We start from the raw sequence: 23,361 nt of genomic DNA, 5'->3' as shown, positions 1-23,361 counted from the left end.
ACCAAAGCGGACAATATATACTAACGGGATGCTTGAATTGTTATAAATAATATTATAGCGAGACATCAAGCGATGCACCAGCGAGGACGACTCCTAAGAGAATTGTGAGATCTCATGCCACATTCTTATAAAGGTATGAAAGATGAGTTTTAAAATTGTGAGATTGACGACAATACGTAATGGGTCAAATAAAACAATATCTATTAACAGTGACCTTGAACTATTACTAACGACAGTTCAATTACTATTTAGAACTATTTACCATGTCTCCGATACTAAAATGTTCATGGGCACCTCCATTCACAACTAAACTTAAGTCAGCTAATACTAAACAACCTTATACATGGAAACATCGAATGAAAATAAAAACTACCATCAACGCCAACCTTTCTCTTAAATGCTGCACTTAGCCTAAGGCTAATGAGACTACACAAGAATTATAACTCAGTCCTGTAAATACAAATATTTAGGCTAGCACTAGATTTGACACAAGCAGAGACATTACTTACTACTACACAGGCTGCCAGTGAAGCTGTCTTGAGCTCCATGTACTCTTGATGGGTGAACAAGGAAATATGATGGTAGGAAGCCTCTTACTCTCCTCAAGATGAGGAAAATCTATGGTGTAATGAAGCCCACGGCTCTCTTGCCGAGTGATGGCGCTGCTTACGACCAGCTTCGCGCAGCAAAACAGGTTCCTCATTTCGCAAACCTCCAGAGCCACCATGGTTGGTTCCCATCCTTGATGAAACAAGTACTCTTCCCATGTTGCTTCTAGCTTGCTGATCTTCTGCTCTGCAGTCTCGAGCCTCGTGGTCGACCGAACAATTCCTACATACTTCCACATGATTAGTTGTAACTGTTTCCTTATGTCGTTAGTCATCGATATGATTCTGCTCATGAAATCGTTTCCGAGGGACACGGGCACGAAAGGTCGAGCCCATTTATTCAAGATACGAGAATCAAAACTCGAGCTATTCATATGATCAACAGAGGGCTCAACTGCTCTTCGTGCAAAAACTAGAGCTTCGAGCAATGAGTTGCTAGCTAGACGGTTGGCTCCGTGTAAACCCGTGCAGGCAACCTCACCTGCAACATACAGACCCCGCACGTTGGTCTCCCCCTGAAGCCCCGCACGAACTCCCCCACAAATGTAATGAGCAGCCGGAACCACTGGAATTGGCTGGCATGTAATGTCCAGACCATGCTTGAGGCACTCAGCAGAAATGTTGGGGAAATGGGAGAGAATGTTTTCCCTGGGCTTGTGACTAATATCTAGTAGTACATACTTCTCATTTCGCTTTTTCAGCTGGTCATCTATGCTTCTAGCCACCACATCTCTCGGGGCGAGCTCGGCTCTCTCGTCGTACGATGGCATAAACCTTTCCATACCTAAATTGTACAGGATACCTCCATCACCCCGAACCGCTTCGGTTATAAGAAAAGCATTTTCTCTTGGCTTGTCTAGTCTAACTGGAAGGCCTTCATCAGCTAAGGCAGTTGGGTGGAACTGCACAAATCTGCATTAGATAATAAAATCTATTAATAACCATGACTCCTATCATCCTAAATCATTACCCAAATATACTCCAGGAAAGGAAACATTACTAAAAATTAACCAACATCACAAGAACAAAGGTACGACCGCATCTTCAAAAGTCAAAGAAATACTAGAAATGTAAGATAATGTATTTCGTATTCTTATTTAGTGTGAGATCCTACGTCGGTTAGGGAAGGGAACGAAACATTTTTTATAGGGGTGTGGAAAATTCTCTCTAGTAGACGCGTTTTAAAACTTTGAGGGGAAGCCCGAAAGTAAAAAACCCAAAAAGGACAATATCTACTATCTATGGCCTTGGACTATTCCAAATGGTATCAGAGCCAGACACCGAGCGAGGAGGCTAAGCCTCAAAGGAGGTGGACATGAAGCAGTGTGCTAGCAGCAAGGACGTTGGGCCCCAAAGGGGTGGATTGGGGGTCTCACATCGATTGGAGAAGGGAACGAGTGCTAGCGAGAACGCTGGGCCTAGAAGGGGGGTGGATTGTGAGATCCCACATCAGTTGGAGAGGAGAACGAAGCATTCTTTACAAGGGTGTGGAAACCTCTCCTTAGCAGACGCATTTTAAAACCTTGAGGGGAAACTCGAAATGGAAAGCTCAAAGAGGACAATATCTGCTAGTGGTGGGCTTGGGCTGTTACATTTAACAACCGAAGTCGGCAGCAATCAAAAGAATAGGCATAAGACAAATCACAATGACTGAGACGGTTACTCACTCCATGTTGGAAATTACAGCTTGAGCTCGATGAGACATGGCAATTCCATCTCCAGTGGCAACCTTTAAGACGATGTCGACTAACATTAGAATAAATATATCCACCAAACAAGATACGGTTGCATGTAAGATTCTGATTGGAACCAAACAAATAAAATGGTATTGAAAGATAAAATATACAAGTTACAAGAAGTACAATAACCTACTACCGATCAATTGGCCAACACTATCTCCTCCACTCCTCTATCTTTGACCAATTTCTGGGCTAACTACAATTGTATCCCTACGATTCTAATAAAATTCCTAACTTCTATCCTGCCAGTATTCCTAACAGATAGTAACCCACATGAATTAGTTTCGTTGAGAAGATTGTAGAATGGAAATGAAAAGTACCAGGGGATTCGTTGTTGATGGATACATGTGTCCAGCTCCACCTGAGGCAAGTAAAGTTACCTTGGAAATAAACCGTGTAACCTGGAAGTACACGAGAGGAAAGAAATTAAAGGGCAGAATACGTGAATTGTTTTAAGACTCAAAACTGCGTTCAGATATGGGGATGAACCGAGATATCACCTCCAATGTTTCAGCATTCAAAGTATCAACACCAACACAAACTATGTCAGAACCATCCTGCAATATTAGCAACATCATTTCACACTGCTGCATTTAAGCATTTGTTTATACTTTTTGATATTACTCTGTCTAACAGTCAAGCCCAAACCCAAGCTTACCGCTTGCAGGTATTGTCTTCTTTGGGCTTTCTCTTCAGGAGTTACCCTCAAGGTTTTAAAACGCGTCTACTAGAGAGAGGTTTCTACATCCTTATAAGGAATGTTTCATTCCTCTCTCTAACCGATATAGGATCTCACCTGATGTCTAAATTTCTCAAAGTACAATGAACTCGGAAGAAACAAGGTAACAAAAGTTTTGTTGAAAGAAACGGGGAAAGGCAAACCTCGGAAGTAAGTAAGTCAATTGCAAAATGGTGCTCAAACACAAAAATATTTGGATCCCTGACAACGGCCTCCAAAAGAGCCCGCTCGATTTCCCTTCCAGTCATATCTGCGGCATGAACAATCCTACGATGAGAGTGTCCCCCTTCCCTTGCTAGATGCAAATTACCATCTTCCCCATGGTCAAATGAAGCACCCATAGCAATCAACTCTTTGATTCTGTCAGGCCCTTCTGTACATACAACCTAAGGAAAACAGGCAATTTCAGAAGAAAGAAAGAAAGAAAGAAAAAAGGTAATGAACTTTCAAAAAAAGTGTGAAGGTATGATATGCAAGCTGGAAAACATACTCTAACTGTCTCCTCATCACACAGATGAGCCCCGGCGACGATGGTATCCTGCACATGACTTTCAACAGAATCTGAAGGACAAAGAACAGCACTAACACCTCCTTGAGCATAATTTGTATTGCTCTCATGAGGTTCAGCCTTGGTGATCACAGCTACAGATCCATGTTTTGCAACTTCAAGAGCATAACGAAGGCCAGCAACTCCGCTACCAATAACAATAAAGTCAAAATACTTTGTTGAACCGCCACTCAAGCACGCCGAAGTGACTGTCGTCGGAGTTCTCCATTTCTTATTAATTGTAGGTGAGGAAGTCTTGCTTCTTCGTACATGTGAGAACTTTCTTAACCCATATGACCTGGATAATTGTGCAAAGAATAAAATGAAGTCTGTGGTGTTAAACAGTAGAAGGGAGAGACTTCTAAACGGCTACCCATATAAAATCATAAATTCTTCATTCATACATACAAATAATTCTATCTGATCACATATTTTCTTTGCTTAGAAGACAGGAAAATGAATACATATCTCAAAATTCATTTCATAGTAGTACAGAATCAAAATGGTTCTCAATTTGTAGACATTGATGTGCTTGAGCATCTTCTAACACTACAAATGCAACAATTTATGATTTTATTCAACAAACATAACCAGATACAAGATAAAAATAAGAGTATCAAACAAAAACTAGAAGATTGTCTTATAAAGTTCTTCAGTGTTATGTCGAAGTTTAGTGGGGTATAAAGAGAAGTCACTCTCTAATCCCGTCATATTTGGAGGATCATCTCTAGAAATGTGAAATATCCAAGTACTTTGATCCAAGCAGGAATGCAGTAAACTAAAATTTGTTTTGATGGTTAGATTCGTCTACGTTCGGAATCTATGTCCAGTACCGTGAAAACGCATCCTGCAAGCAACTTTTGAAAGCTATACTAGCGTCCCATTGGGCTCTTTTACAACCTTGCAACCTCAAATCTACCGCCCTGCAGAACAGTTTGCAGCTCCCAATAGGTATACAAATCGCCATTGCAGCTCTGCAGTCAAGAGGAGTAAGAGAAAGTCATACATCAGTAATTTCAGTAAAGAGGTGGATTGGATTGTGAGATCCCACGTCGGTTGAAGAGGGAAACAAAATGTTCCTTAGAAGGATGCGGAAACCTCTCCCTAGTAGACGCGTTTTAGAACCGTAAGACTGACGGTGATAAGCAACCGGTCATTTGCCCACTCTCCTTCATTGCGTGCAACATCGCGTTCTACTTTGAAGTTCATACGGAAACTGACCCAATTCAAGCAATCATAATCTCGAACCCTCAAAATGGGCAAACTAGCAAAAAGGAAAAAGGACGAAAGAGAGAGTGCAAAAATTCCAAAGGCCAGAAAATCAACATCCACCGTCCAAACGGGAAAAACTAGACGTAGGTAAAAAACAGAGATGAATCTGGTGGACATGGAAACCTCGACTTTGGTTCTAATGGATAAAACAGAGTAGAATATCGTACAACACAAATGAAATTGTGAAAATTACCTGCAAAAACCCGCAAGAAGACGTTCAATCAAACAGTAAAACGATCAGAAACAGCTGAAATAGCCGTTCTTCTCTTGCCTTCACGGACTTCAAACAGATTAACCAAAACCAAGGGTTAAATCTCAATCTGGGTTCTGATGTTGCTGATGAGTCAATCTAGGAAGCGCAACGAAAAACAAGAACAGAGAGAATCCAAAAATCTAGTGAATAGAGAAATTGCAGGTATTAATGGCAAGAAAATAAGTATGTGAATGGAGCAATGGAGTTGACAAATGAATGGAAAAAGAAGCAGAGGCGCAGAAAACTTGCCCGCTATCTGCCCGATGCGCCACACCCATGCAGCCACATCGATCTTAAATGCAGACATCCAAATTCCATAACGCCATATTCTTCTTCAACTTTTTGCTCCTTGTCGTCTTCCTTTCCACTTATTTATTACTGATTCCATAAAGTGACCATCAGAATCAATAAAGAGCTCGAATTTTCAAATCGACCTTCAAATTATACGATGGATTTCCTCGCTGCAAAATCAAAAAGAAAGAAAATACAAACAAAAAAACAAAAGAGAGATGACATGGAGGCTTGTAAGCCACAGCGATGAGAAGGGAATTTGGAGGCTAATAGCAATCCAAGTATTTGGGGGTATATAAATAAACAAATGAAGAATGCCATTGGTGAGGAACTACTTAAAGCTACCAGCCGCATATTCATTATTCAATACCATTTTTGTTGAAAGTGACTCAATTATCGTGTTAGATCTTACCTCCGTTGGAGATGAGAACGAAATATTTCGTAAGAATGTGAAAATCTAGCCCTACCATACACGATTTAAAATCGTGAGACTGACGGCGAGACGTAACAGACCAAAACAGATAATATCTATTCGCGGTGGCTTACACTGTTACAAATGATATCAAAGTCATCATTGGACAATGTGTCAGCGAGGACGTTGGGCCCCAAGGGGTGGATTGTGAGATCCCACGTCAGTTTTGAGACATGAATAAAACATTTTTTTATAAGGATTTGGAAACTTCTCCTTAACAGACATGTTTTGAAATCGTGAGACTGACGGCGATACGTAACAGGCCAAAACGGACAATATCCGCTTGTGGTAAGCTTGGGTGGTCGCGTTTTAAAACCGTGAGACTGACGGCAGTACGTAACGGAATGAAGCATACAATATATGCTAGCGGTAGGCTTGCAATTCTTAAGAGATCGCCCTCACTCACATGCAATTCTTAAGAGATCGCCCAACATGAAGTTCCTATAATGGAACTACCGAGAAAAAAGGTACACATTGTTGGTATAAAGTGTAACTTTTATTCACTTTTTAGTCATCTTATTTTCAAGATTGCTCGTACCATATTTATTTTATTTATTTATTATTATTATTATTTGTTTTTATGACACGGAAGAAATGTATTTACGAACCTTTGGACAGTGAGCGACACGTAGTTGGATTCCGCTGGGCTACAAAGCTTGACACTTTCTTCCACATCGGGAGAGATGCGCGGGCTACATTTCACAACTCCCGCTTTCCCTAACCGTCTTCTTCATCTTCTCTCATCTTCTTCGTCTTCATCTTCACTGTTCTTTTCCCTCGTTCTGCGTCCTTCTCTTCGGTTTGATCCTCTTTCCAATTCTCTCTATTCTACAGTTACTCCTAGTCGCAATGGGAAATTGGTTGAACAAGGAGCCTCCGCCTCCTATGGTTCTCGTTCCGCCGCTCTTCGATTATCCTCCGCTTGCTGCTCGTACCAGGTACGTTTTTTCTAACCTTCTCTTCTGTTCGTACCATTTATGCGCAATGCCACGGCGTTTCTTGAGAGTAAGACTGCAGATAACCATTTTTCAACTTATGTGACTGGGAAGCTGAGTTCTGCATGTTGGACATTTTTTTTTTTTTTTTTGAGGTCTTACTTAACATTTAATGGTTTCCATGGTTTGTGCGTTGTCTGTGTGAATACTGAATAATTTCAATTTCAGCGCCTGGGAGTATTGTTGATTTGTCGGACTGTTGTGTTTTTCTTGAGTGGGGATGCTGTGAAAAACCGTATTTTATTTACATGCAGGATGTTGGAGTCATCATATAATCTGCTGTTCGGGAAGCTTGCTTTAAAATGTCTTTTCGAGGAATATTTCGATGAGGCAAGGCATTTTAGCACAGTGATCATGCTTAAGCCCATTGATGACCCTCACGTGGATTTAGTCGCAACTGTATCCCTTGGAAGCTATACGATTATTCACAAATTAGTTATCATTGCCAAATTTCAAAAGCTCAATATATAATTCCGTAATTTACTATCCCTTCGTGAAAAAGATGTACGTTATTTGAGTAGATTGGATGTGAAAAGATCGTGGTTTCTGCTTAACCTATTTAGGTATCAGGTCCACTCGATCATAAACCTGAGGAGATCATAGGGAATGCACTGTTTCGATGGCAAAGGTAATCTTCTGTGATGCCTATACTTCCCACAGAAGCCTATTAGACTCTTGCTGATTTCTTCTTGAGAACAAGATTTTTTGTTGGACAGTGGCATTGATGATCCCCATACATTTATGGACCTCTATGTATCGAACTCTGATCCGTAAGAGATACCCCTTCCAGTTCAAATTTTATTCTTGGTTACATTGATGCATCCCTGTTCATTATGGTGATTTATATATGCTGGCTTATGGCTCCAGGGTTTTACAATTGAGATCATGTGCATACTACCCCAAATATGGCATTGGAGCTTTTGGTATTTTCCCAGTCATACGGAAGAAAAGGTTTGCAACACTATAATATCTATATATACACGCACATGACATCGTACAACTTTTTTGGGACTAATGTGTCCTATAGTTATTTTGTGGACATCCTCGAGGCATATGTTGACATGGTTCACTATCTGCAGATTATGTTCTGAGGACTTTGGTCTAATGGGGCTCAGATATGGCTCAAGGAATCTGTCAGTTGGAGTCACACTTATGCCTTTCTCCTGTAAATAATGAGTTACCTTCTGATAAGCGTGTTGGTGTGGGTGTATGGTCCGATAATATATGTGTCAGTTATCTCTCATATTCCAACCATAACAAATGCAGTTATCTCACATATATGCACCTATAACTATTACCTGTTCTTGTCCTCAGTATCCAAAAAAAAGTATAACCCTCCTCAAGTCGATAAGGCTGTAAGTGGAAATTTAATTTGTTTTTGGCTGCATTGATAGGGTGGGAACAAGTTCCCTCCTTTGGGTCGTAAATCTCTGTTATTATTTATTGATTACTCCCGAGAGGATCGCACTCCAGCCATTCTGTTCTTTCTTTACTTCCTGTTGATCGCAATGAGTGGATTAGGAAATAGAATGCTAACCTTAGGGAAGGAGAGAAAATGTACTACAATGGTACTGAGAAACTCGTTCTTAGTCTTGATTTGTGCAAATGGTATTATTTGTCCTTAGTACTCAGTATTCTTGTAGAAAAATAAATTGTTTCCCTCTATATAAAAAGTGTTCATGCATTTATCTTTTAATATGGATCAAAATGTTCTCCTCATAAAAGGAAAGGAAATTCTTGTAAATCCTTCCTCACTTCCTTTATTCTTTTCTGGATGCTCTGTTGTGCATATATGTATTGAGCTACTATATTGAGTGTAATTTCATGCATATCATTGTTTTTAACTTTCCAAATTTCTAGTAATGAGTCAGAGACCTCTGTATTGTCATCATAATGCTTTGCAGCGAAAGATGAACTACCTAAAAGTGCATGGCTGGTCAGCAAGATGGGGAGGCTAACTACTGGAGTGCAGTTTGAGCCACAATGTAAGTAATATTTAGCATTAGGCCATTTACAAATGTTAGTTTCCATTCCCTACATTTGAGATTTGTTATGCCAATTGGTTTATTAAAAAAAAGGACCATAGGTACAAAAAAAAAAAAAAAAAAAAAAAAAAAAGAACTAGAATGAGTACAACGAGAAGAACCAGAAAAATGATATTGTCCCACTAGCCAACATAATCCCTAGATATCTTCAAAAGTTTCTTTCGAATCCAATATCCTGAAGAGTATGCCTTGACAACACAAGACCCTCATATTTTAGCTTTATTTATGTTTTGAGAGAAAATCATGAGATAGTCATTTCACGTGTAGAGCTTCTACTAGGGAAACATCATGAAATGCTGACAGTTTTGAGATTTCAATATGAATATTGTAGTTGTATGAGCATAGGAGAAGAGACTTCATGACCACTACCTATATATAATAAACCAAGGGGATCACAAATATGAACTATATGAAGCAGCCTAGCATCTAAATCTTCAAGAACAACCAATGATATTCTTCATTACATACCTCACGTGTTAAAAATACAAGAGTTAATTCCTCTGTTTGTCAAGGTGGGCCAAGGAAGGAAGGGGCAATTGCCCCTACTTGTTTGTCTTAAATAAAAAAACTATTGGTATAAAATAATTTGATTTTAAAGTTTTCCTCTAGTCCCCCTCAAAACTTTTTAGAATTGAAAGGGGTTCTAGGGTGGCCCCTAGTTTGTCTTAAATTAAATGTATAATAATAATTATGATTTTATAGTTTTCCTCTAGTTCCACTCCCCCCCACCCAAATTTTATAACGGAAAGATCATATATATAGTTAAGAAAATTTCTGGTTCGCCCCTATCTATAATATCAATATCCTTTCTTCTTTGTATAATTAATTTTCCTCTAGTTCGACTACCACACCCACCCCCCCCCCCCCCCCCCCCCCCCCCCCCCCCCCACAATTTTTATAACGGAAAGATTATGTATATACAATTAAGAAAATTTCTGGTATCAACATCCTTTCTTTGTCAAGCTTCTTGAAACGCTTGTTTTTGTTTTTGAATGTTTGTCAAAAAGTCTATATTAATAGTTGAACTGGTTCTTGTTAAATAATTGATCTTGTTGTTTTCGTTTCTTTTAGATGGGAATAAAGATGGTGGGTCATTCAAAAATTTAATGAATTGGAGTTGTGCCATTGGCTATGATGTGGGTTCGGGGAGCCCTTTGAGCCCGTCTTTCAATTTTGGTCTTGAACTTGCAAAAAATTCACAGGTTTGTTTATGCATAAATTAAATTATTGATTGCATGTACTACTGTCCTTTGACTGTAAGAGTTTGTTATTTGGTTTATAAGATTTACCATATTTATGTTTTGAATTTGGGAATGAACACAAAGTTGGTGTTTCGGTGAAAAAAATGGTGAAAAAAATAGTGTAATGTATCGAACTTGCATGAGTCTGAATCTTTGATTTTGGTTTATCTGAAATAACAGAATAGACATCTTACCCCATGTGAGCCTATAAGATAAATTAATCTAAATGGAGTTGATCACAGTGCTACAATATTTGAAATTTTGATTAAGAATAACGAGTACTTCAATTCAAAACTTTTTACTTCACTTTTTTTGCCATGGAACCCTTTTTTTTTTTTTCTTTCTTTTTTTTTTTGCCACACTGCTGGTGTGCAAGAGGTAATCAAGATTCAAGCGGAACTGAAAATATAGTCGAGAGGCTTCCTTAAAAAAAATTAATATATCATTTCTAATTCCCAAAAAAAAGAAAAGAAATATTGTGGGGTTGGAAGGATAGCTACTGGAGGGCGATGCTTGTGTACTGTTCTGAGTGTAGCGTCTTGGTTAAAATGTTGGAAGAGTGCAATTGTCAGTGAGCTCTAACATGTTCTGCAAGAGCCAATTTTCATTAAACAATTTGCAGTTTCAAATAGGACGGATTTTACATTTGTTTCTTCGTTTCTAAAAAAGATCTCTGGTGGAATAAGAAGTGAAAGTAGTTTCTGTTAGAAAAGATACAAGGAAAGCAGATTACCAATAGTGGTGGTAAGAGAATGCAAGACACGTTGTTATGATATGAGTTCTTTAAGTTGTCAGTTTTTAAACCATTACCCTTTGAACACAATCTAGAAAAGAAGGCTCCAAGATTAGGCTGCTTGTTTTTTTGGCTGATGTATGATGTGGTCAGTAGGTGGATGTTGTTCAACTGGCAATGAGTTTGAATTGGTGTGTGCTTATGTTTTGTTCACGAAAAAACTCAATCATTCGTTTTCATCTCTGTCAGTGTAGTTTATTCTGTTGGAGGGTTCTGTTTTTAGTGCCGAAAGCACCATGGGTTCTCAAGCTTACATGCAAAAGTGAATTAGGAGCAGTTACTCTTCGGCCACAAGTTGAAAAGGAAGATGGGCGGTTATCTGGGAAATTTTATTGGAATGAAATAGTAGATCTTTGTGAGAAAGCAAGCATTTGTAAGAGATGTGGGTCTATCTTAATGTTTGACTTCATAGTGGTGGACTCTTGCCAAATAACCATTGTAGTTATGTCTTTTATAATAATTTATTCTTCGAACAGGATAATATATGGCTCTTGAAATGTTATATATTCATTAATGCAGCTACTGAGAAGTTGCGTACTGATTTCATTTTGCAGTTCATTGCTTCATTCTATCAACATGTGGTGGTTCAACGGAGGGTATGAGTCTTTTCTCCCATTCATGCATACTTTTCTTTGCTATTGTAAATATAGTCAACGTGCAGATGCAGTATTAGCAGTTGCCTCTTTGTCAATTACTTGGAAAGTTTTAGAGGGCCAAACTTCTTCCTGCGTCCAAAAACATTAAACATACGGTTTAGCTTCTAAATAATTGTGTAACCGTTGAACTTTATCACCAAAAGTAAATTGAAACTACATATACTAGAACTATAGAATTTCAATGATTGAATGCTCTAAGTTTTCTAGATGTCTACATTATCAGCCATATTTATTCTTTTGAACTCTGGATTTGGTTGGCCATGATCACTTTTAATGCTTTTTCTTAATTTTTTTATGTATATATTTTTTTTGAGTGACTAACGTGTGGTGTAGGGATTTGCTTTTTTGAACATTTTACCTTTTGGTCAATAATATAAAGCTTTAGCTAGTTGAGCTATGCAATGCTTAGGTTGGCATGTTCCAATGCTTTTAACTTTAATACAGCTAACTTTAGACTCTAGGTACTAAATAGTGGTCAATATTGATCGGAAGAGGTAATATCTAAGAAGTCAACATGTACAGAAACACGTGACAATTCTTACATATTAAGTTTTTTTCCTTCCTGCGTCCTTAATGCCTAAATCTAGAGTAAATTTTGGAGATAAAATAGAATAGCATTAATGGCCAGTGGCCACCCTCTTCGCTACGTGCCCACACCTGATATTAGTTATCAAATTTGATTAAAGATACTTTAAACACTTTTTTCAAGCTTATGGGGTAATCACTGACTCTGTACGTCTAGACTTCTTAGAGATGACAGACGTAGTTTCTGTCTTTTGTTGAGGAATGCAATCTTTTCATTGATATTTGAAAGGGTACAAGTTTCCAAACTCTTACAACAAGCCTAACAAGGCTCCACCCCCAAAATAAAAGACTATACAAAATTTAAACACCAAAACCACAAGATATCAATCTACAGATTTAGTTTTTGTTAACACAAGAATTTACAGTTTTGCTCCCAAAAAAATTCCTGGAGCATCTTCTAGTGGTCAAAATTTGACCATATTCCTCCTTTCTGCAGAATTCAGTAGAGATACCATCTGATCCCGGCCATCTGCTAAAGCCCAGACATTTGAAGGTGTCACATATTTTGTTGGCATTTCCAGCCATCTACTATTCCCTTCAGAGACCTTGCTGCACTCAAGCACCCTAGGGTAAAAGTCAGCAGGTCCCTTTTTTTATTTTATTTTTTCCTTTTTCTATTAATCCTTTGAGAAAGATCCTAGGAATTCCTCCTCAATTATTTTTTTGTGAGAAGAGAAACAAAGCAAGAGCTCCCAACACCTAGAGATGTATTACAAAAAAGCTCTCCAATTAAAAATTAAAGATGTTTAAAAGGGTGTTTACATTTACACCAATACAAAGCATGAAAGATAATTAAATCCATAAAACTATCAAGGTAGAGAAAGGGTATAAGTTCTTTCATTACTCTCGCCCCAAAGGGTTCAGAGGAAAACCCTGTTGATAGCAAACCATAAGGTTTTCTTCACACCTTGGAAGGGATATCTACCAGAAACGGAGGCAAAAATATCATAAATGCTGGTGGGCAAAGGATAGACCTAAATTTTGAAGGAAAGTAACAATGTGCAAAAAGGTGTCCAGGGTGCTTAGAATCAGAAGAACACAATACACCACGACGGAGAAAGATGGAGATGAAGCAGACGCTTTTGAAGTCAATCCGCTGTATTAACAGTTCCAAGTCTAAGCTCCCAAAGAAAGATTTTAATCTTCTTAGGATTAACGTCTTTTCAAATCACCTCATAAAGTTACACGAAGTAGGATCACAGACAACCATAAGATCATCCATGAGAGATTTCACGGTAAAGGTGGGGCCAAGACCAAGAGTCATTAAAAGCCCAAATACAGACCTGTGAGAGCAAATAAGAAAGGGTTGCCCAGCAACATATCGATGATATCATTTATTTCTGAATTCCTTCTCCTTTAACTAGACTTATACCATCCTCAGATTGTAGAACATACACACACACACACACATACATACATACATACATACATACATACATACATACCTGAGATTTGATGTATATTATATCTGCCTTGCATTTGTTGGCTTGAGAATGCATCCTTCTACTTGTATCCCTTACAAAATTTCAGCTGCTCTAATCAATTAGGTGAAGAACCCCCTTGAAGAAAATGAAATTGTCGGAATCACAAATTACATTGACTTTGGCTTTGAGTTGCAGACTAGGTATACATTCTTGAGTAATAAGTTAGAACACGACCAATTGGTAGTTTCTAATGTTCTTATAAAATTATAATCTACCTTGTTTTAGAGTTGATGACGTGAAACCAGAAAATAATATTCCCGATTCCACTTTTCAAATAGCAGCATCATGGCAAGCGAATAAAAATTTCTTACTGAAGGTATAACAAGCATCTGTACTTTTTTTTTTTTTAATGCATCATGGAAAAAACCAAGTCCTACAACTATATTTTGCCCTCAACAGGGGAAGGTGGGCCCTCTTAGCTCCTCACTTGCTATGGCATTCAAGTCATGGTGGAAACCTTCATTTACTTTCAGCATCTCAGGTATCTTTATGGATATAGTCCGTACATTTACGCAGTATCCTATTGAGGTGTTTCATGTGCTACTTTACACACTGATAAATGCCTATCCTACGCATTTGTAATATAACTGTTTTTTTTTATTTTTGTTTTTTTTTTATTTTTTATTTTTATGAGATTGTAATATAACTATGTGCTACCTTAATTTTATCGCCAAAATTCTGGTACACTCTGATACAACCATCCCAAAATTGACTGAAACTCTGGACATCTAAATTATCATCAACAAGTTTTAGTTATACCTAGATTTCTCCATGCATGAACTGCACAATTTTGAGGACATTTGGGGGCTTTCAACTTTCTGGAGTTGATTCCTAGTAAGGACACTGCGAATTAGATCCAGGATTGGGATGCACGTGGAAATGGACTCTAAATTTTGCATTCTTTTAGATACGGTTAAAAGGGTAACAAGGGAAGAAAAGATCCCACGAAGCATGAGACATCCGACATCCAAACAGCTAACTGAAAAGCAGCTCAATTGTTAAAAATGGACGCTGGGTGAGTAGTTACAACATCTCTAGATAAACAGCTCCATTAGGTAGCTACAGAAAGAACACAACTTCCCCTATTTACTAAGACACCTTCAACTCGGGAACAGAAATAATTCAAATTTTTGAGTCTGTCAGTCTTCAAGTGTTTAAATTTGGAACTTTTTATTGCTTTCATGTGTACTCTTGAGGGTCTTTTCCTGTTTGTTATGGATGATTTGGTAAGTTCTTTACCAATGATGAATTGCCTAATTGCATCTTTCTCTCGAACCTTTATATGCCATAGTGGATCATAATTATAAATTATCATGTAAGTTTTAAATGATTACTTGGACTGTTATGCAGCTATCAGGGATCGTGTAGTTGGAAAAACTGCATATGGATTTGGCATCCGTGTTGAAAATCTTAGAGAGGCCAGGTTGTATGAAAGCCTTATTTCTCTTTTGTCTTCTCCGCATATAATTAGCATTTCTCCATACTATGATCCACTCTTTTCGTATATCATAGTATTAAACTTTCTTATTTAGAAATATGAAATATTGGGTTGGTTCTGCTAATTTGGTCACTGAGTTTTGAATTGTTCGCTGAAACGGGGCATATCATTCAAGCTCTTGTAGTAACTGTAGATTCACTTCACTGTTTTCAGTTATCAAAGAGCTGATCCAAACTTTGTGATGCTTACACCAAGCAAGGAACACCTGGCTGAGGGCTTGATTTGGAAAATTGGGAAGAGACCGATGCTGCAGTCGGATATAAATGCTGGAAATTTTGATGGCATTCCGAATGAATTAAGACCCTTGGACAAGATTTTGTGAACTTTTTCCCCTGTCAAGTTTCTACCTGACACAAGCAAACGTGGCTTCTTATCCTGAAGAACAGAAGATGGTTCCCTTGTAATTTTGGATTAGAATTAACTCTAGTGTAGGAATTCAAAAAAATGTTAATTCTTTCCCTCTTCTGGCGTCTTCCACTGACAAGGAGAGGCGTAGAGTGGGAAGTAGTTGTCAGGAATTAAAATGATATTTTTAGACAGTCAGGTGATGGCCAGTTATCTGTTTTTTCCTCGTATGTGCTTTGTCTTCGCATTTTGTCGAGTTCATAAGGTTCTGGCCATCAGGATAGCCTAAATGTGTTATTCTAAACTAAAAAGTTCTGAAATTTTTTCCAAATGCTTTTCGTTTGATTCTGGAACGGGATCTTTCATCCAGCTTGACAAACAAGCTATTAGAAACAGATACAATTTGAAGCGTCAGGAGATTGATGTTCTGTCAATCAAGAAAGGTTTTTAGTGACATCACTTGGAGATATTAGAAGTAAGCATGTTCGCATGAGTAACAATAAATTATGTGAAAAACACAATTGCCTACTAGTCGAATAAATTATGTGAAAAACACAATTGCCTACTAGTCGAAGGCTTTCTACGTTTAAGGAACCCTTGAATCGATCCCTAAGGAACATCCAAATGACACTTGAATTGATCCCTGAGGAACTTCCAAATGATTGTTGTCATGGGTACACACTTCACCCCAATTTAGAATATTACCTTTTGCTTATGCTACTCAGGCAATGGAGCAAATCCCAACTAAAGAAGAAGAGATTATGATTTATTTATATATATATATGCCTGTCTTGTTCACAATTGCAGGCACCACAGTGGATATAAAAAATGCGTACACCAAATTTATTTTTAAAAAATTAATATTATCATAAAACTGGTTGAATTGGATTCAGCGATCCAATTTGCGGCAACTGTCCAAACGGAAAAGTAATGGCTGCTGCATTTTCCCTCGCTTCTACTTTCTCCCATTTCTCTCCACCTTCTCGCCCTCCAAACAGAACACCCACTTCCTTCTTTCTCTCTAAATCCATTTCTCTTCACAATTTCACCAACCCCAGTTCCCATCTTCGATACCCCATCTCCTCTCTTCTTCCCCACAACAAGAACCACACTCAAATTTCAGCTACCACTCACACAAAGCTTCCCCCTCCCTCCAACCCCTTCGCTTCAATTTGGGAGTCGCTGCTAATCTTCTCCACTTCAGCGCTGTTGTCCTTTTCTCTCTTTCTTACAGATGTTGATCCCGCGGTTGCTTTCGTTGTCACCACGCCCAGAAAATTGCAGACGGATGAGCTCGCTACAGTTCGTCTTTTTCAGGAGAATACTCCGTCTGTAGTTTACATCACAAATCTCGCTGCAAGGTTATTACACGATGAGTTCTGATTATAATTTGGGTCGTTTATTTGGACTCTAATTTTGGTACGATTGTGGCTTTGAAACGTAATTTTGATATGGGTTTAGGCAGGATGCTTTTACTTTAGACGTGTTGGAGGTGCCACAGGGGTCAGGTTCTGGATTTGTGTGGGATAAGGATGGTCATGTTGTCACCAATTATCATGTAATTCGTGGTGCTTCTGATCTCAGGTTAGTTATGAACACTCCATCGAACTAGATTTCGTTGCAGTTCATTTCTAACATGCGGAAGTGATGTGGAATTTATATGGTTTACAGTTGTTGGTAAAAGATACTAGATAGTTCCGAAATGTGCAGCCACATTCGGTATGTGATTTTGTGTTGGTGGTATTTTATTGTGAGATTGGTGTCTTTGATATGTATATTGTAAGAAGTGTCTCTATATGTAAGCCTTTGACATCATAATCCAAAAGCGAATAAAAGACATTAGATGGTTTAAACTGACACTATTGCAGGATCTAGTGGCTTGAAGATGGAGATGATAACTCTAAGTTTTTCCTTATATAACCTCAGGAAGACGATATTAGAGTGTTATCAGTAATATCTGAGGCCCTAAGTCAACTAAAGAGCAGCTTTCACTCACCTCGAGTATTCATATGAGTCACGAGACAACTGTCTAACCTTACCACATTTGATTTCAAGAAAACTCATAGGATATCAAATATGAGGCCATAAGTCAACTAAAGAGCATTTCCAAAACTCCTTTGCCTCAGGAAAGCACAAACAAAGTACCATCAAGTTCTTTTGTACTTGTAATGAGCTAAAAATTGGATTTGAATTTAAACTTAAGACTTAGTGGTGGCTCTATATTATTCACGTTTAAACTGGTTTTAGTTATGTACAGAGTGACTCTAGCTGACCAAACTACATTCGATGCAAAAGTTGTTGGTTTTGACCAAGACAAGGATGTTGCTGTCTTGAGTATCGATGCACCTAAAGACAAACTAAGACCTATACCTGTTGGTATCTCAGCAGATTTGCTTGTTGGTCAGAAAGTGTTTGCTATTGGAAACCCTGTAAGTTTTTCTATTCACTGCCTTCTCCTTTGGGTGTATGCTCACATTGACATATCCATTCATCTTGTATATCCAAGCTCACGCTATTGATTTCTTTAAACAAAAATGAATAATCAAGGATGAAGCTTTCTCTGAAAAGAACATTCCCTTTCAAAATGATTCCAAATAGAAAATATTACTGTGTGTTAATTGCACCATACCTGTAACAGCCCAAGCCAACCGCTAGCCGATATTATCCTCTTTGGGCTTTCCTTCAAGATTTTTTGAAACGCGTCTACTAGGGAGAGTTTTCCACACCCTTATAAAAAATGTTTCGTTCTCCTCCCCAACCGACGTGAGATCTCACAACCCTCCTTCCCTGTCCTTACATGTAATAGTTTCATCAACAAAATTAGTCAAAAAGAGCACTAAAAGTATGCAATAGTTTTATCTACAAAATTAGTTAAAAGTGAACTAAAAGATAGATTTTTGCATCCCAGGTCTTGAAGTTCTGGATTAGTTTCCACATGGTCATCACCTTTTTCATTTAGTCCTGAATCCAGTCTCATCGTAGCTTATTATCTCGTATGTTCCCCGTTTGATATCTAAAATATAATGATTATTGTCTGTGCAGTTTGGACTGGATCATACTCTTACGACCGGGGTAATCAGGTATGAAATCCACGGGTTTTATCATTTACCTTATGAATCCTTAAGTTTGTTCTCTTCATGGTCGCTCAATTGCATAATGGGCTTGGCCTACATGAGATATGCTAATAATGTATTTCCAAGCTTTGAAACTGTTATACTTAGCATCCATCTTGCCCGTGACAGTGGCCTTCGCAGAGAAATTAGTTCTGCTGCTACTGGTAGGCCTATTCAAGATGTCATACAGACAGATGCTGCCATTAATCCTGGAAACAGTGGAGGGCCACTTCTCGATAGTTCGGGGAACCTTATCGGAATAAATACAGCAATTTATTCTCCATCTGGGGCATCCTCAGGTGTTGGATTTTCAATCCCAGTTGACACAGTTAGTAAACATATGACTATTTTACAAGCTGTTGAAATTCCCTTGGTTTGAACTTAGAACTCAACTATTCATCAACATTCTGTCAAATTAGGTAAGCGGCATTGTTGATCAGCTGGTACGATTTGGGAAGGTGACAAGACCAATTTTAGGAATCAAGTTTGCTCCCGATCAGTCGGTCGAACAGTTGGGCGTAAGCGGAGTGCTCGTCTTAGATGCACCTGCAAATGGTCCTGCTGGGAAAGCTGTATTGATTTCCTCTCCTTTTCTATTTGCATTCCTATTCTTATACCAAAACACCACCAACCTCAATACTTCAGTTCAAGGAGTTTTGATTGATACACATTATATGCAGGGCCTGCGATCGACGAAGCGGGATGCTTATGGTAGACTTATATTGGGAGACATAATAACATCAGTGGATGGGAAAAAGGTCATGAATGGAAGCGATTTGTATAGAATTCTCGACCAATGTAAAGTTGGTGACAAGGTACTCTGAACTTTCCTATTTGATCTCTTTACTTTTGCTTGTTTGAACTCTTTAACTTTTGATTAAAGGAGGCCTCATGCTGCTTTTATGTTAAGGTTATGACTATTAGGAAATAATTCAAAACTTGGGTTCATGCTTGAGTGGATCCATAATAAAGTGAACGAAGAGGCTGGTTTGATAGGATATGATGGGTCCATGCAAACAATAGAAATTTTTGTGGGCACACATGGTGCCAACTTTCAATAACTGAAGGGACTAGCTAGTCATGTTTTTCTGTTCAAAGAACTAGAGAGAGGTTTAGGGCATGTTTGGAAGTCGTTCAAATCACTCGCACACGTCTTTAAACATTCAAAAATCTATACAGTAATTGATTTTACACATTAAAATACAATTTTCATGCTATTAAACTTGATTTTGAAGAATTAAAAGTATATTTTAGAGTGATTTTGACCATTTCAAAATCACTCCAAACATGTCATTTGAACGAGTTAGTGAATTACTTTGAGAAGTGTTAATTAAACTTCCCAAAGTTTTGAAAGTTTCTTTATCTATAGTATCTTAAAAGTTAAAATATCCTTCTATATTGCATCATCAATCACATGTGTTGCCAATATTTGGTTGACTAAATATTATAATACACAATTATGTATCATTATGTGAAATATTAAATGGTTCCATCCACTTGAACCAATGGAAAATTTTCTAAGCTGTAGGTTCTGAAAAAGCCAGCAAGACCCCATGTGATGAAGCCATTACCATAAGATACATTCCCTCATGATTCTGAACAGTAGCATAGCATGTGGCTTTTAGTCACATTACATAGCCACAAACCTTTCAATTAGGCTTTCAAACCCTATTTTCGTTCCTAAACTTTCAATTTTTTTATTTTAATCCTCACTCTGTTTAAGTATTCAATCTTAGTCCCTGAAATTGGTATAAAAAAATTGTAGTAGTTCAAATTTTGTGGTGATGTTAAGGAAGGGATGTGTTTTAATGGATGTTTGATGAATGAGAATAGAGGCTGATAATGGGTAACAATTTGTTTGACGCTCAGGTGACAGTGGAGGTGCTACGTGGCGATCACATGGAGAAAATTCCAGTTATTCTGGAGCCTAAGCCTGATGAATCTTGAGCCAAGAATAGTTTGGGGATTGTTTTTTTATTTGTGTACATTACATTAATCAATATTAATAAGCTGTTTGTAAATAGTCCATTCTGTCTGCCACTCTGATCCTTCCTCACTTAATAATACTTTCCCCTAAATATTTTACATCGCTTTTCTTTTCATTGAAAATAAAATCCTCTCCCCAAAAATTAGTAGTGGGATAAGGGGAGTATTGTTGGATAGTACATAAGTTTGTGGATTTGTGTCGGCTTTCTTAACCCTGAAGCCAATATGGAGAGATATTAGGTGTGGCGTTGGAGGAGATTGTGGCATCAAATCACTCCCACTTGTACCCACCTTTCTCCAAAGTCCAATCTCTCCCCCACCTATTTCTTTCTAATATTATAATTTTCCTGCCACCTCAATCCATCTCGATCCCTCCAATTACTATTTGGAGACCCTCAGTTTTCTACTCTCAAGTTTTCTACTCTCAAGTATAGGATTTTTCCTTTTTTTCTAAAAAAGATATTCGTGTTCTAGGTTTTTGAATTCAAGTTCAATGATTAAAGAGAGACAATCACATAATTGTAGGAGTCACGTTAGATAAACTTTCCAATTCAATTCAACAATCACATAATTGTAGGAGTCACGTTAGATAAACTTTCCAATTCAATTCACGACTATCAAACTTGTATTCGATTTCAGGAGAGTCCGGCTTATTTCTTACTTCATAGTTCATGCTTTACCCACCAACTACCATTGGAATTTACTAAAAGAAATGTTCTAGAAATGTTATTTAATAACACCAATCACTTTTGTGAACTTATCCATCATTCAATTGCTTCCTAGTGTCTATAATGTTTATTAGAATTCTGCATTAGAAGTATGTCAAGAAATGGCACTTGGTGAAGAAGAACTGAATTCTTTGAAAATTATGCTACCTTCATTAGTTTAAGGAGTTTTAATGGAAGAACTAAGAAATCGCTAGATTATAGATCAAACGTCGACTATCTAATTTATATGTATATATGTACACACACAAGCAAACAATACTTTTAAGATCAAAATTCATTGATATATTTTAAGGATTACGATTATGAAAATTGACAAAATAATTAATCTAAATAATTCAATTTAGTAGAACCTGTTGAGCGGCTTAGAATGGAGGTAGAGCTTTGCTCACGGTATTGAGATTAGCCCAAAACCCGACGAGGTCTTGCCGGTACGGAAGGAATGATCGTCTCTTATCTCCTTCCTTCGACATTCGGCTTCTCACGTAAAATAATTCGTGCGCCGATGATTCCTTCTCGACGGAGCCTCTTTTGATGTTCGTTTTTCTGGCGACGGCGTTGGCTTCTGAACAGCTCTTCTTTCCCTTTGTATCTTTGCCTAATTTCTCTGATTTCTCTTCTTTCTTCCTCGTCGATTCTGATTTCGAAGACGGTGTTAAGAAGACGAACAGATTCTTTCCTCCTTCGCTGTTGCTTCGTGGAAGTAAATTCCGGAGCCTCCACCGTCTTGAAGACGACCATCCTGATCCAGTGGACTTGCTCTTCTTGCATTTTCCGCGTTCTGCTGCTTGCACTGGCTTAGGCGTCCAAACGCAGTACGTTCCCGGTGGAATTCCGTCCAATTCATCGGCTTCAGACGACGAAGACGACGGAAGATCACGATCAAGGTCACGTTCACGCTCGCGATCGTCAAGTATAAGCTTCTCCAGAGAAATCCTAACAGTCGAACCACTTCCATTTTTCAATTCATTAACCTCAGTTCCATCACTCTTCTCCAATAGGTCGTGATTGAAGATAGGAAAAACAGGACTAATCGGACAGTCCAAAACCATTTCTTCCTCCACCTTATGAAACAAAACAAATTCAAACTCATCCTCCTCACCGCCATCGCCATCTCCGCCCATTCCTCCAAACTCCATGGTAACTCTCGCAGCAGTTTCTGCAGGTCCGTCGATAGAGTAGCTGCTGAAGCTTAGACAGAGATCCAAACCGCCATCTTCTTGCATAGTTGGAGCAGAAGATAGTTTCTCCAAGAAATAACGCCCTCCTTCTTCCTCCGTCTCTTCTGCTTCCATGGCAGCCATTGAAGGAGTTAAACAGGCTACTTCTTCACATTTATATAAAGGCGGGTTGCTGAAGACAGAAAAGGACATCAAAAAGCAGGCAGGTAAAATGATGAAATTTAAATATTCACCCGCAATTAATTAACTATTATAAATCATTAATAAAATAATTATTTGGTGCGCTTTTATAATTTTTAAATCCTGCCTAAATTTTTATTAAAAATCACAGTAATTTTAGAAAATATTTTTAAAAAAAATATATTTATTCCTTTTGCTTAAAACAACACATCAAAAATTACGTAATAAATTTGGTAATTAATTTTCAAAGAAAAAAAAAAGTCTCGATGGATTATAAGTCGTAATATATCAATAATTATAATTAAATTGAAAAAATAGGTTTAGATGTATTAAATTTCTCAATATATTAATAATATTAATAATCTATAGCCTACGACGTTATTTTTCAGTCTACCTTAATTAATTAAATATCAATTTTTAAAAAATAATCTCTTTTTCATTAAATATTATTTATATCCCTACAACCCAACCTTAAATATTATTTTTTTAATCAAATTCTTAATTATTGAAGTTAGGAGTTGGAATTTTTTCTATCCCATTAATTATTTAATTAAAGAAAATACTTATTTAAAAAAAATAATTCAGGGGAGTTGGGAATTTCAATTTAATAAAT

General features: G+C 37.7%; 4 protein-coding genes and 1 long non-coding RNA gene across 8 annotated transcripts; 2 read left to right on the top strand and 3 right to left on the bottom strand.

The window, feature by feature from the left end:
* Positions 1–180: 180 nt before the first annotated feature.
* LOC111808187 (L-aspartate oxidase 2-a, chloroplastic) lies at positions 181–5,730 on the bottom strand. 2 transcript variants are annotated; one of them, XM_023694026.2, is made up of 8 exons: positions 5,099–5,730; positions 4,467–4,607; positions 3,577–3,931; positions 3,230–3,472; positions 2,848–2,904; positions 2,668–2,748; positions 2,276–2,337; positions 181–1,520 (listed from the first exon to the last, which is right to left on the bottom strand). In XM_023694026.2, the coding sequence occupies exons 2-8, from the start codon at positions 4,598–4,600 to the stop codon at positions 512–514; spliced, it is 1,941 nt and encodes a 646-aa protein (XP_023549794.2). In that variant the 5' UTR covers positions 4,601–4,607; positions 5,099–5,730; the 3' UTR covers positions 181–511. The 2 variants fall into 2 exon arrangements, with proteins under 2 accessions (XP_023549794.2, XP_086972931.1); XM_087116805.1 differs by lacking the exon at positions 5,099–5,730 and adding an exon at positions 4,685–5,053.
* An 813-nt stretch (positions 5,731–6,543) lies between these two features.
* On the top strand, positions 6,544–15,894 carry LOC111809318 (beta-galactosidase). Of its 3 annotated transcripts, XM_087116692.1 has the most exons (15): positions 6,544–6,859; positions 7,171–7,315; positions 7,480–7,544; positions 7,633–7,686; positions 7,784–7,867; positions 7,996–8,081; positions 8,821–8,901; positions 10,033–10,163; positions 11,550–11,591; positions 12,673–12,729; positions 13,784–13,860; positions 13,946–14,036; positions 14,120–14,201; positions 15,071–15,143; positions 15,372–15,894. In XM_087116692.1, exons 1-15 carry the CDS (start codon positions 6,771–6,773, stop codon positions 15,538–15,540), a joined length of 1,326 nt encoding a protein of 441 aa, XP_086972818.1. In that variant the 5' UTR covers positions 6,544–6,770; the 3' UTR covers positions 15,541–15,894. The 3 variants fall into 3 exon arrangements, with proteins under 3 accessions (XP_086972818.1, XP_086972819.1, XP_086972820.1); XM_087116693.1 differs by lacking the exon at positions 12,673–12,729 and having other exon boundaries at positions 6,545–6,859; XM_087116694.1 differs by lacking the exon at positions 6,544–6,859 and having other exon boundaries at positions 7,178–7,315; positions 7,617–7,686.
* A 414-nt stretch (positions 15,895–16,308) lies between these two features.
* On the bottom strand, positions 16,309–18,799 carry LOC147789769 (uncharacterized). The gene is made up of 2 exons (XR_015411441.1): positions 18,193–18,799; positions 16,309–18,085 (listed from the first exon to the last, which is right to left on the bottom strand). It is a non-coding gene; the product is annotated as an uncharacterized LOC147789769 (long non-coding RNA).
* LOC111808436 (protease Do-like 1, chloroplastic) lies at positions 16,467–20,763 on the top strand. The gene is made up of 8 exons (XM_023694401.2): positions 16,467–16,924; positions 17,025–17,147; positions 17,821–17,992; positions 18,606–18,643; positions 18,806–19,004; positions 19,096–19,248; positions 19,357–19,491; positions 20,546–20,763. Exons 1-8 carry the CDS (start codon positions 16,494–16,496, stop codon positions 20,621–20,623), a joined length of 1,329 nt encoding a protein of 442 aa, XP_023550169.1. The 5' UTR covers positions 16,467–16,493; the 3' UTR covers positions 20,624–20,763.
* Positions 20,764–21,646: 883 nt separating this feature from the next.
* LOC111808437 (uncharacterized) lies at positions 21,647–22,709 on the bottom strand. Its single transcript, XM_023694402.2, has one exon. The coding sequence runs from the start codon at positions 22,689–22,691 to the stop codon at positions 21,753–21,755; it is 939 nt and encodes a 312-aa protein (XP_023550170.2). The 5' UTR covers positions 22,692–22,709; the 3' UTR covers positions 21,647–21,752.
* Positions 22,710–23,361: the final 652 nt, after the last annotated feature.

This window comes from Cucurbita pepo, chromosome 13, assembly GCF_057944985.1.
Source record: "Cucurbita pepo subsp. pepo isolate OVF chromosome 13, ASM5794498v1, whole genome shotgun sequence".
In the NCBI taxonomy this organism is placed as follows: Eukaryota; Viridiplantae; Streptophyta; class Magnoliopsida; order Cucurbitales; family Cucurbitaceae; genus Cucurbita; species Cucurbita pepo.
The sequence above is the reverse complement of the archived record's forward strand: the minus strand, read 5'-3'. Positions and strand labels throughout refer to the sequence as shown.

Excerpts from the sequence above, each read along its gene's own strand:
- LOC111808436 (XM_023694401.2), top strand. The coding sequence starts at position 16,494 with ATGGCTGCTGCATTTTCCCTCGCTTCTACTTTCTCCCATTTCTCTCCA. Across the intron at positions 18,644-18,805 it reads CTTACGACCGGGGTAATCAG|TGGCCTTCGCAGAGAAATTA; the intron begins GTATGAAATCCA and ends TGCCCGTGACAG. Across the intron at positions 19,005-19,095 it reads TTTCAATCCCAGTTGACACA|GTAAGCGGCATTGTTGATCA; the intron begins GTTAGTAAACAT and ends CTGTCAAATTAG.
- LOC111809318 (XM_087116692.1), top strand. The coding sequence starts at position 6,771 with ATGGGAAATTGGTTGAACAAGGAGCCTCCGCCTCCTATGGTTCTCGTT. Across the intron at positions 7,868-7,995 it reads CCAGTCATACGGAAGAAAAG|ATTATGTTCTGAGGACTTTG; the intron begins GTTTGCAACACT and ends CACTATCTGCAG. Across the intron at positions 12,730-13,783 it reads TAAAGCCCAGACATTTGAAG|GTGAAGAACCCCCTTGAAGA; the intron begins GTGTCACATATT and ends CTAATCAATTAG.
- LOC111808187 (XM_023694026.2), bottom strand. The coding sequence starts at position 4,600 with ATGGCGATTTGTATACCTATTGGGAGCTGCAAACTGTTCTGCAGGGCG. Across the intron at positions 2,749-2,847 it reads TGAATGCTGAAACATTGGAG|GTTACACGGTTTATTTCCAA; the intron begins GTGATATCTCGG and ends GTGTACTTCCAG. Across the intron at positions 1,521-2,275 it reads GCTGTAATTTCCAACATGGA|ATTTGTGCAGTTCCACCCAA; the intron begins GTGAGTAACCGT and ends TATCTAATGCAG.
- LOC111808437 (XM_023694402.2), bottom strand. The coding sequence starts at position 22,691 with ATGGCTGCCATGGAAGCAGAAGAGACGGAGGAAGAAGGAGGGCGTTAT.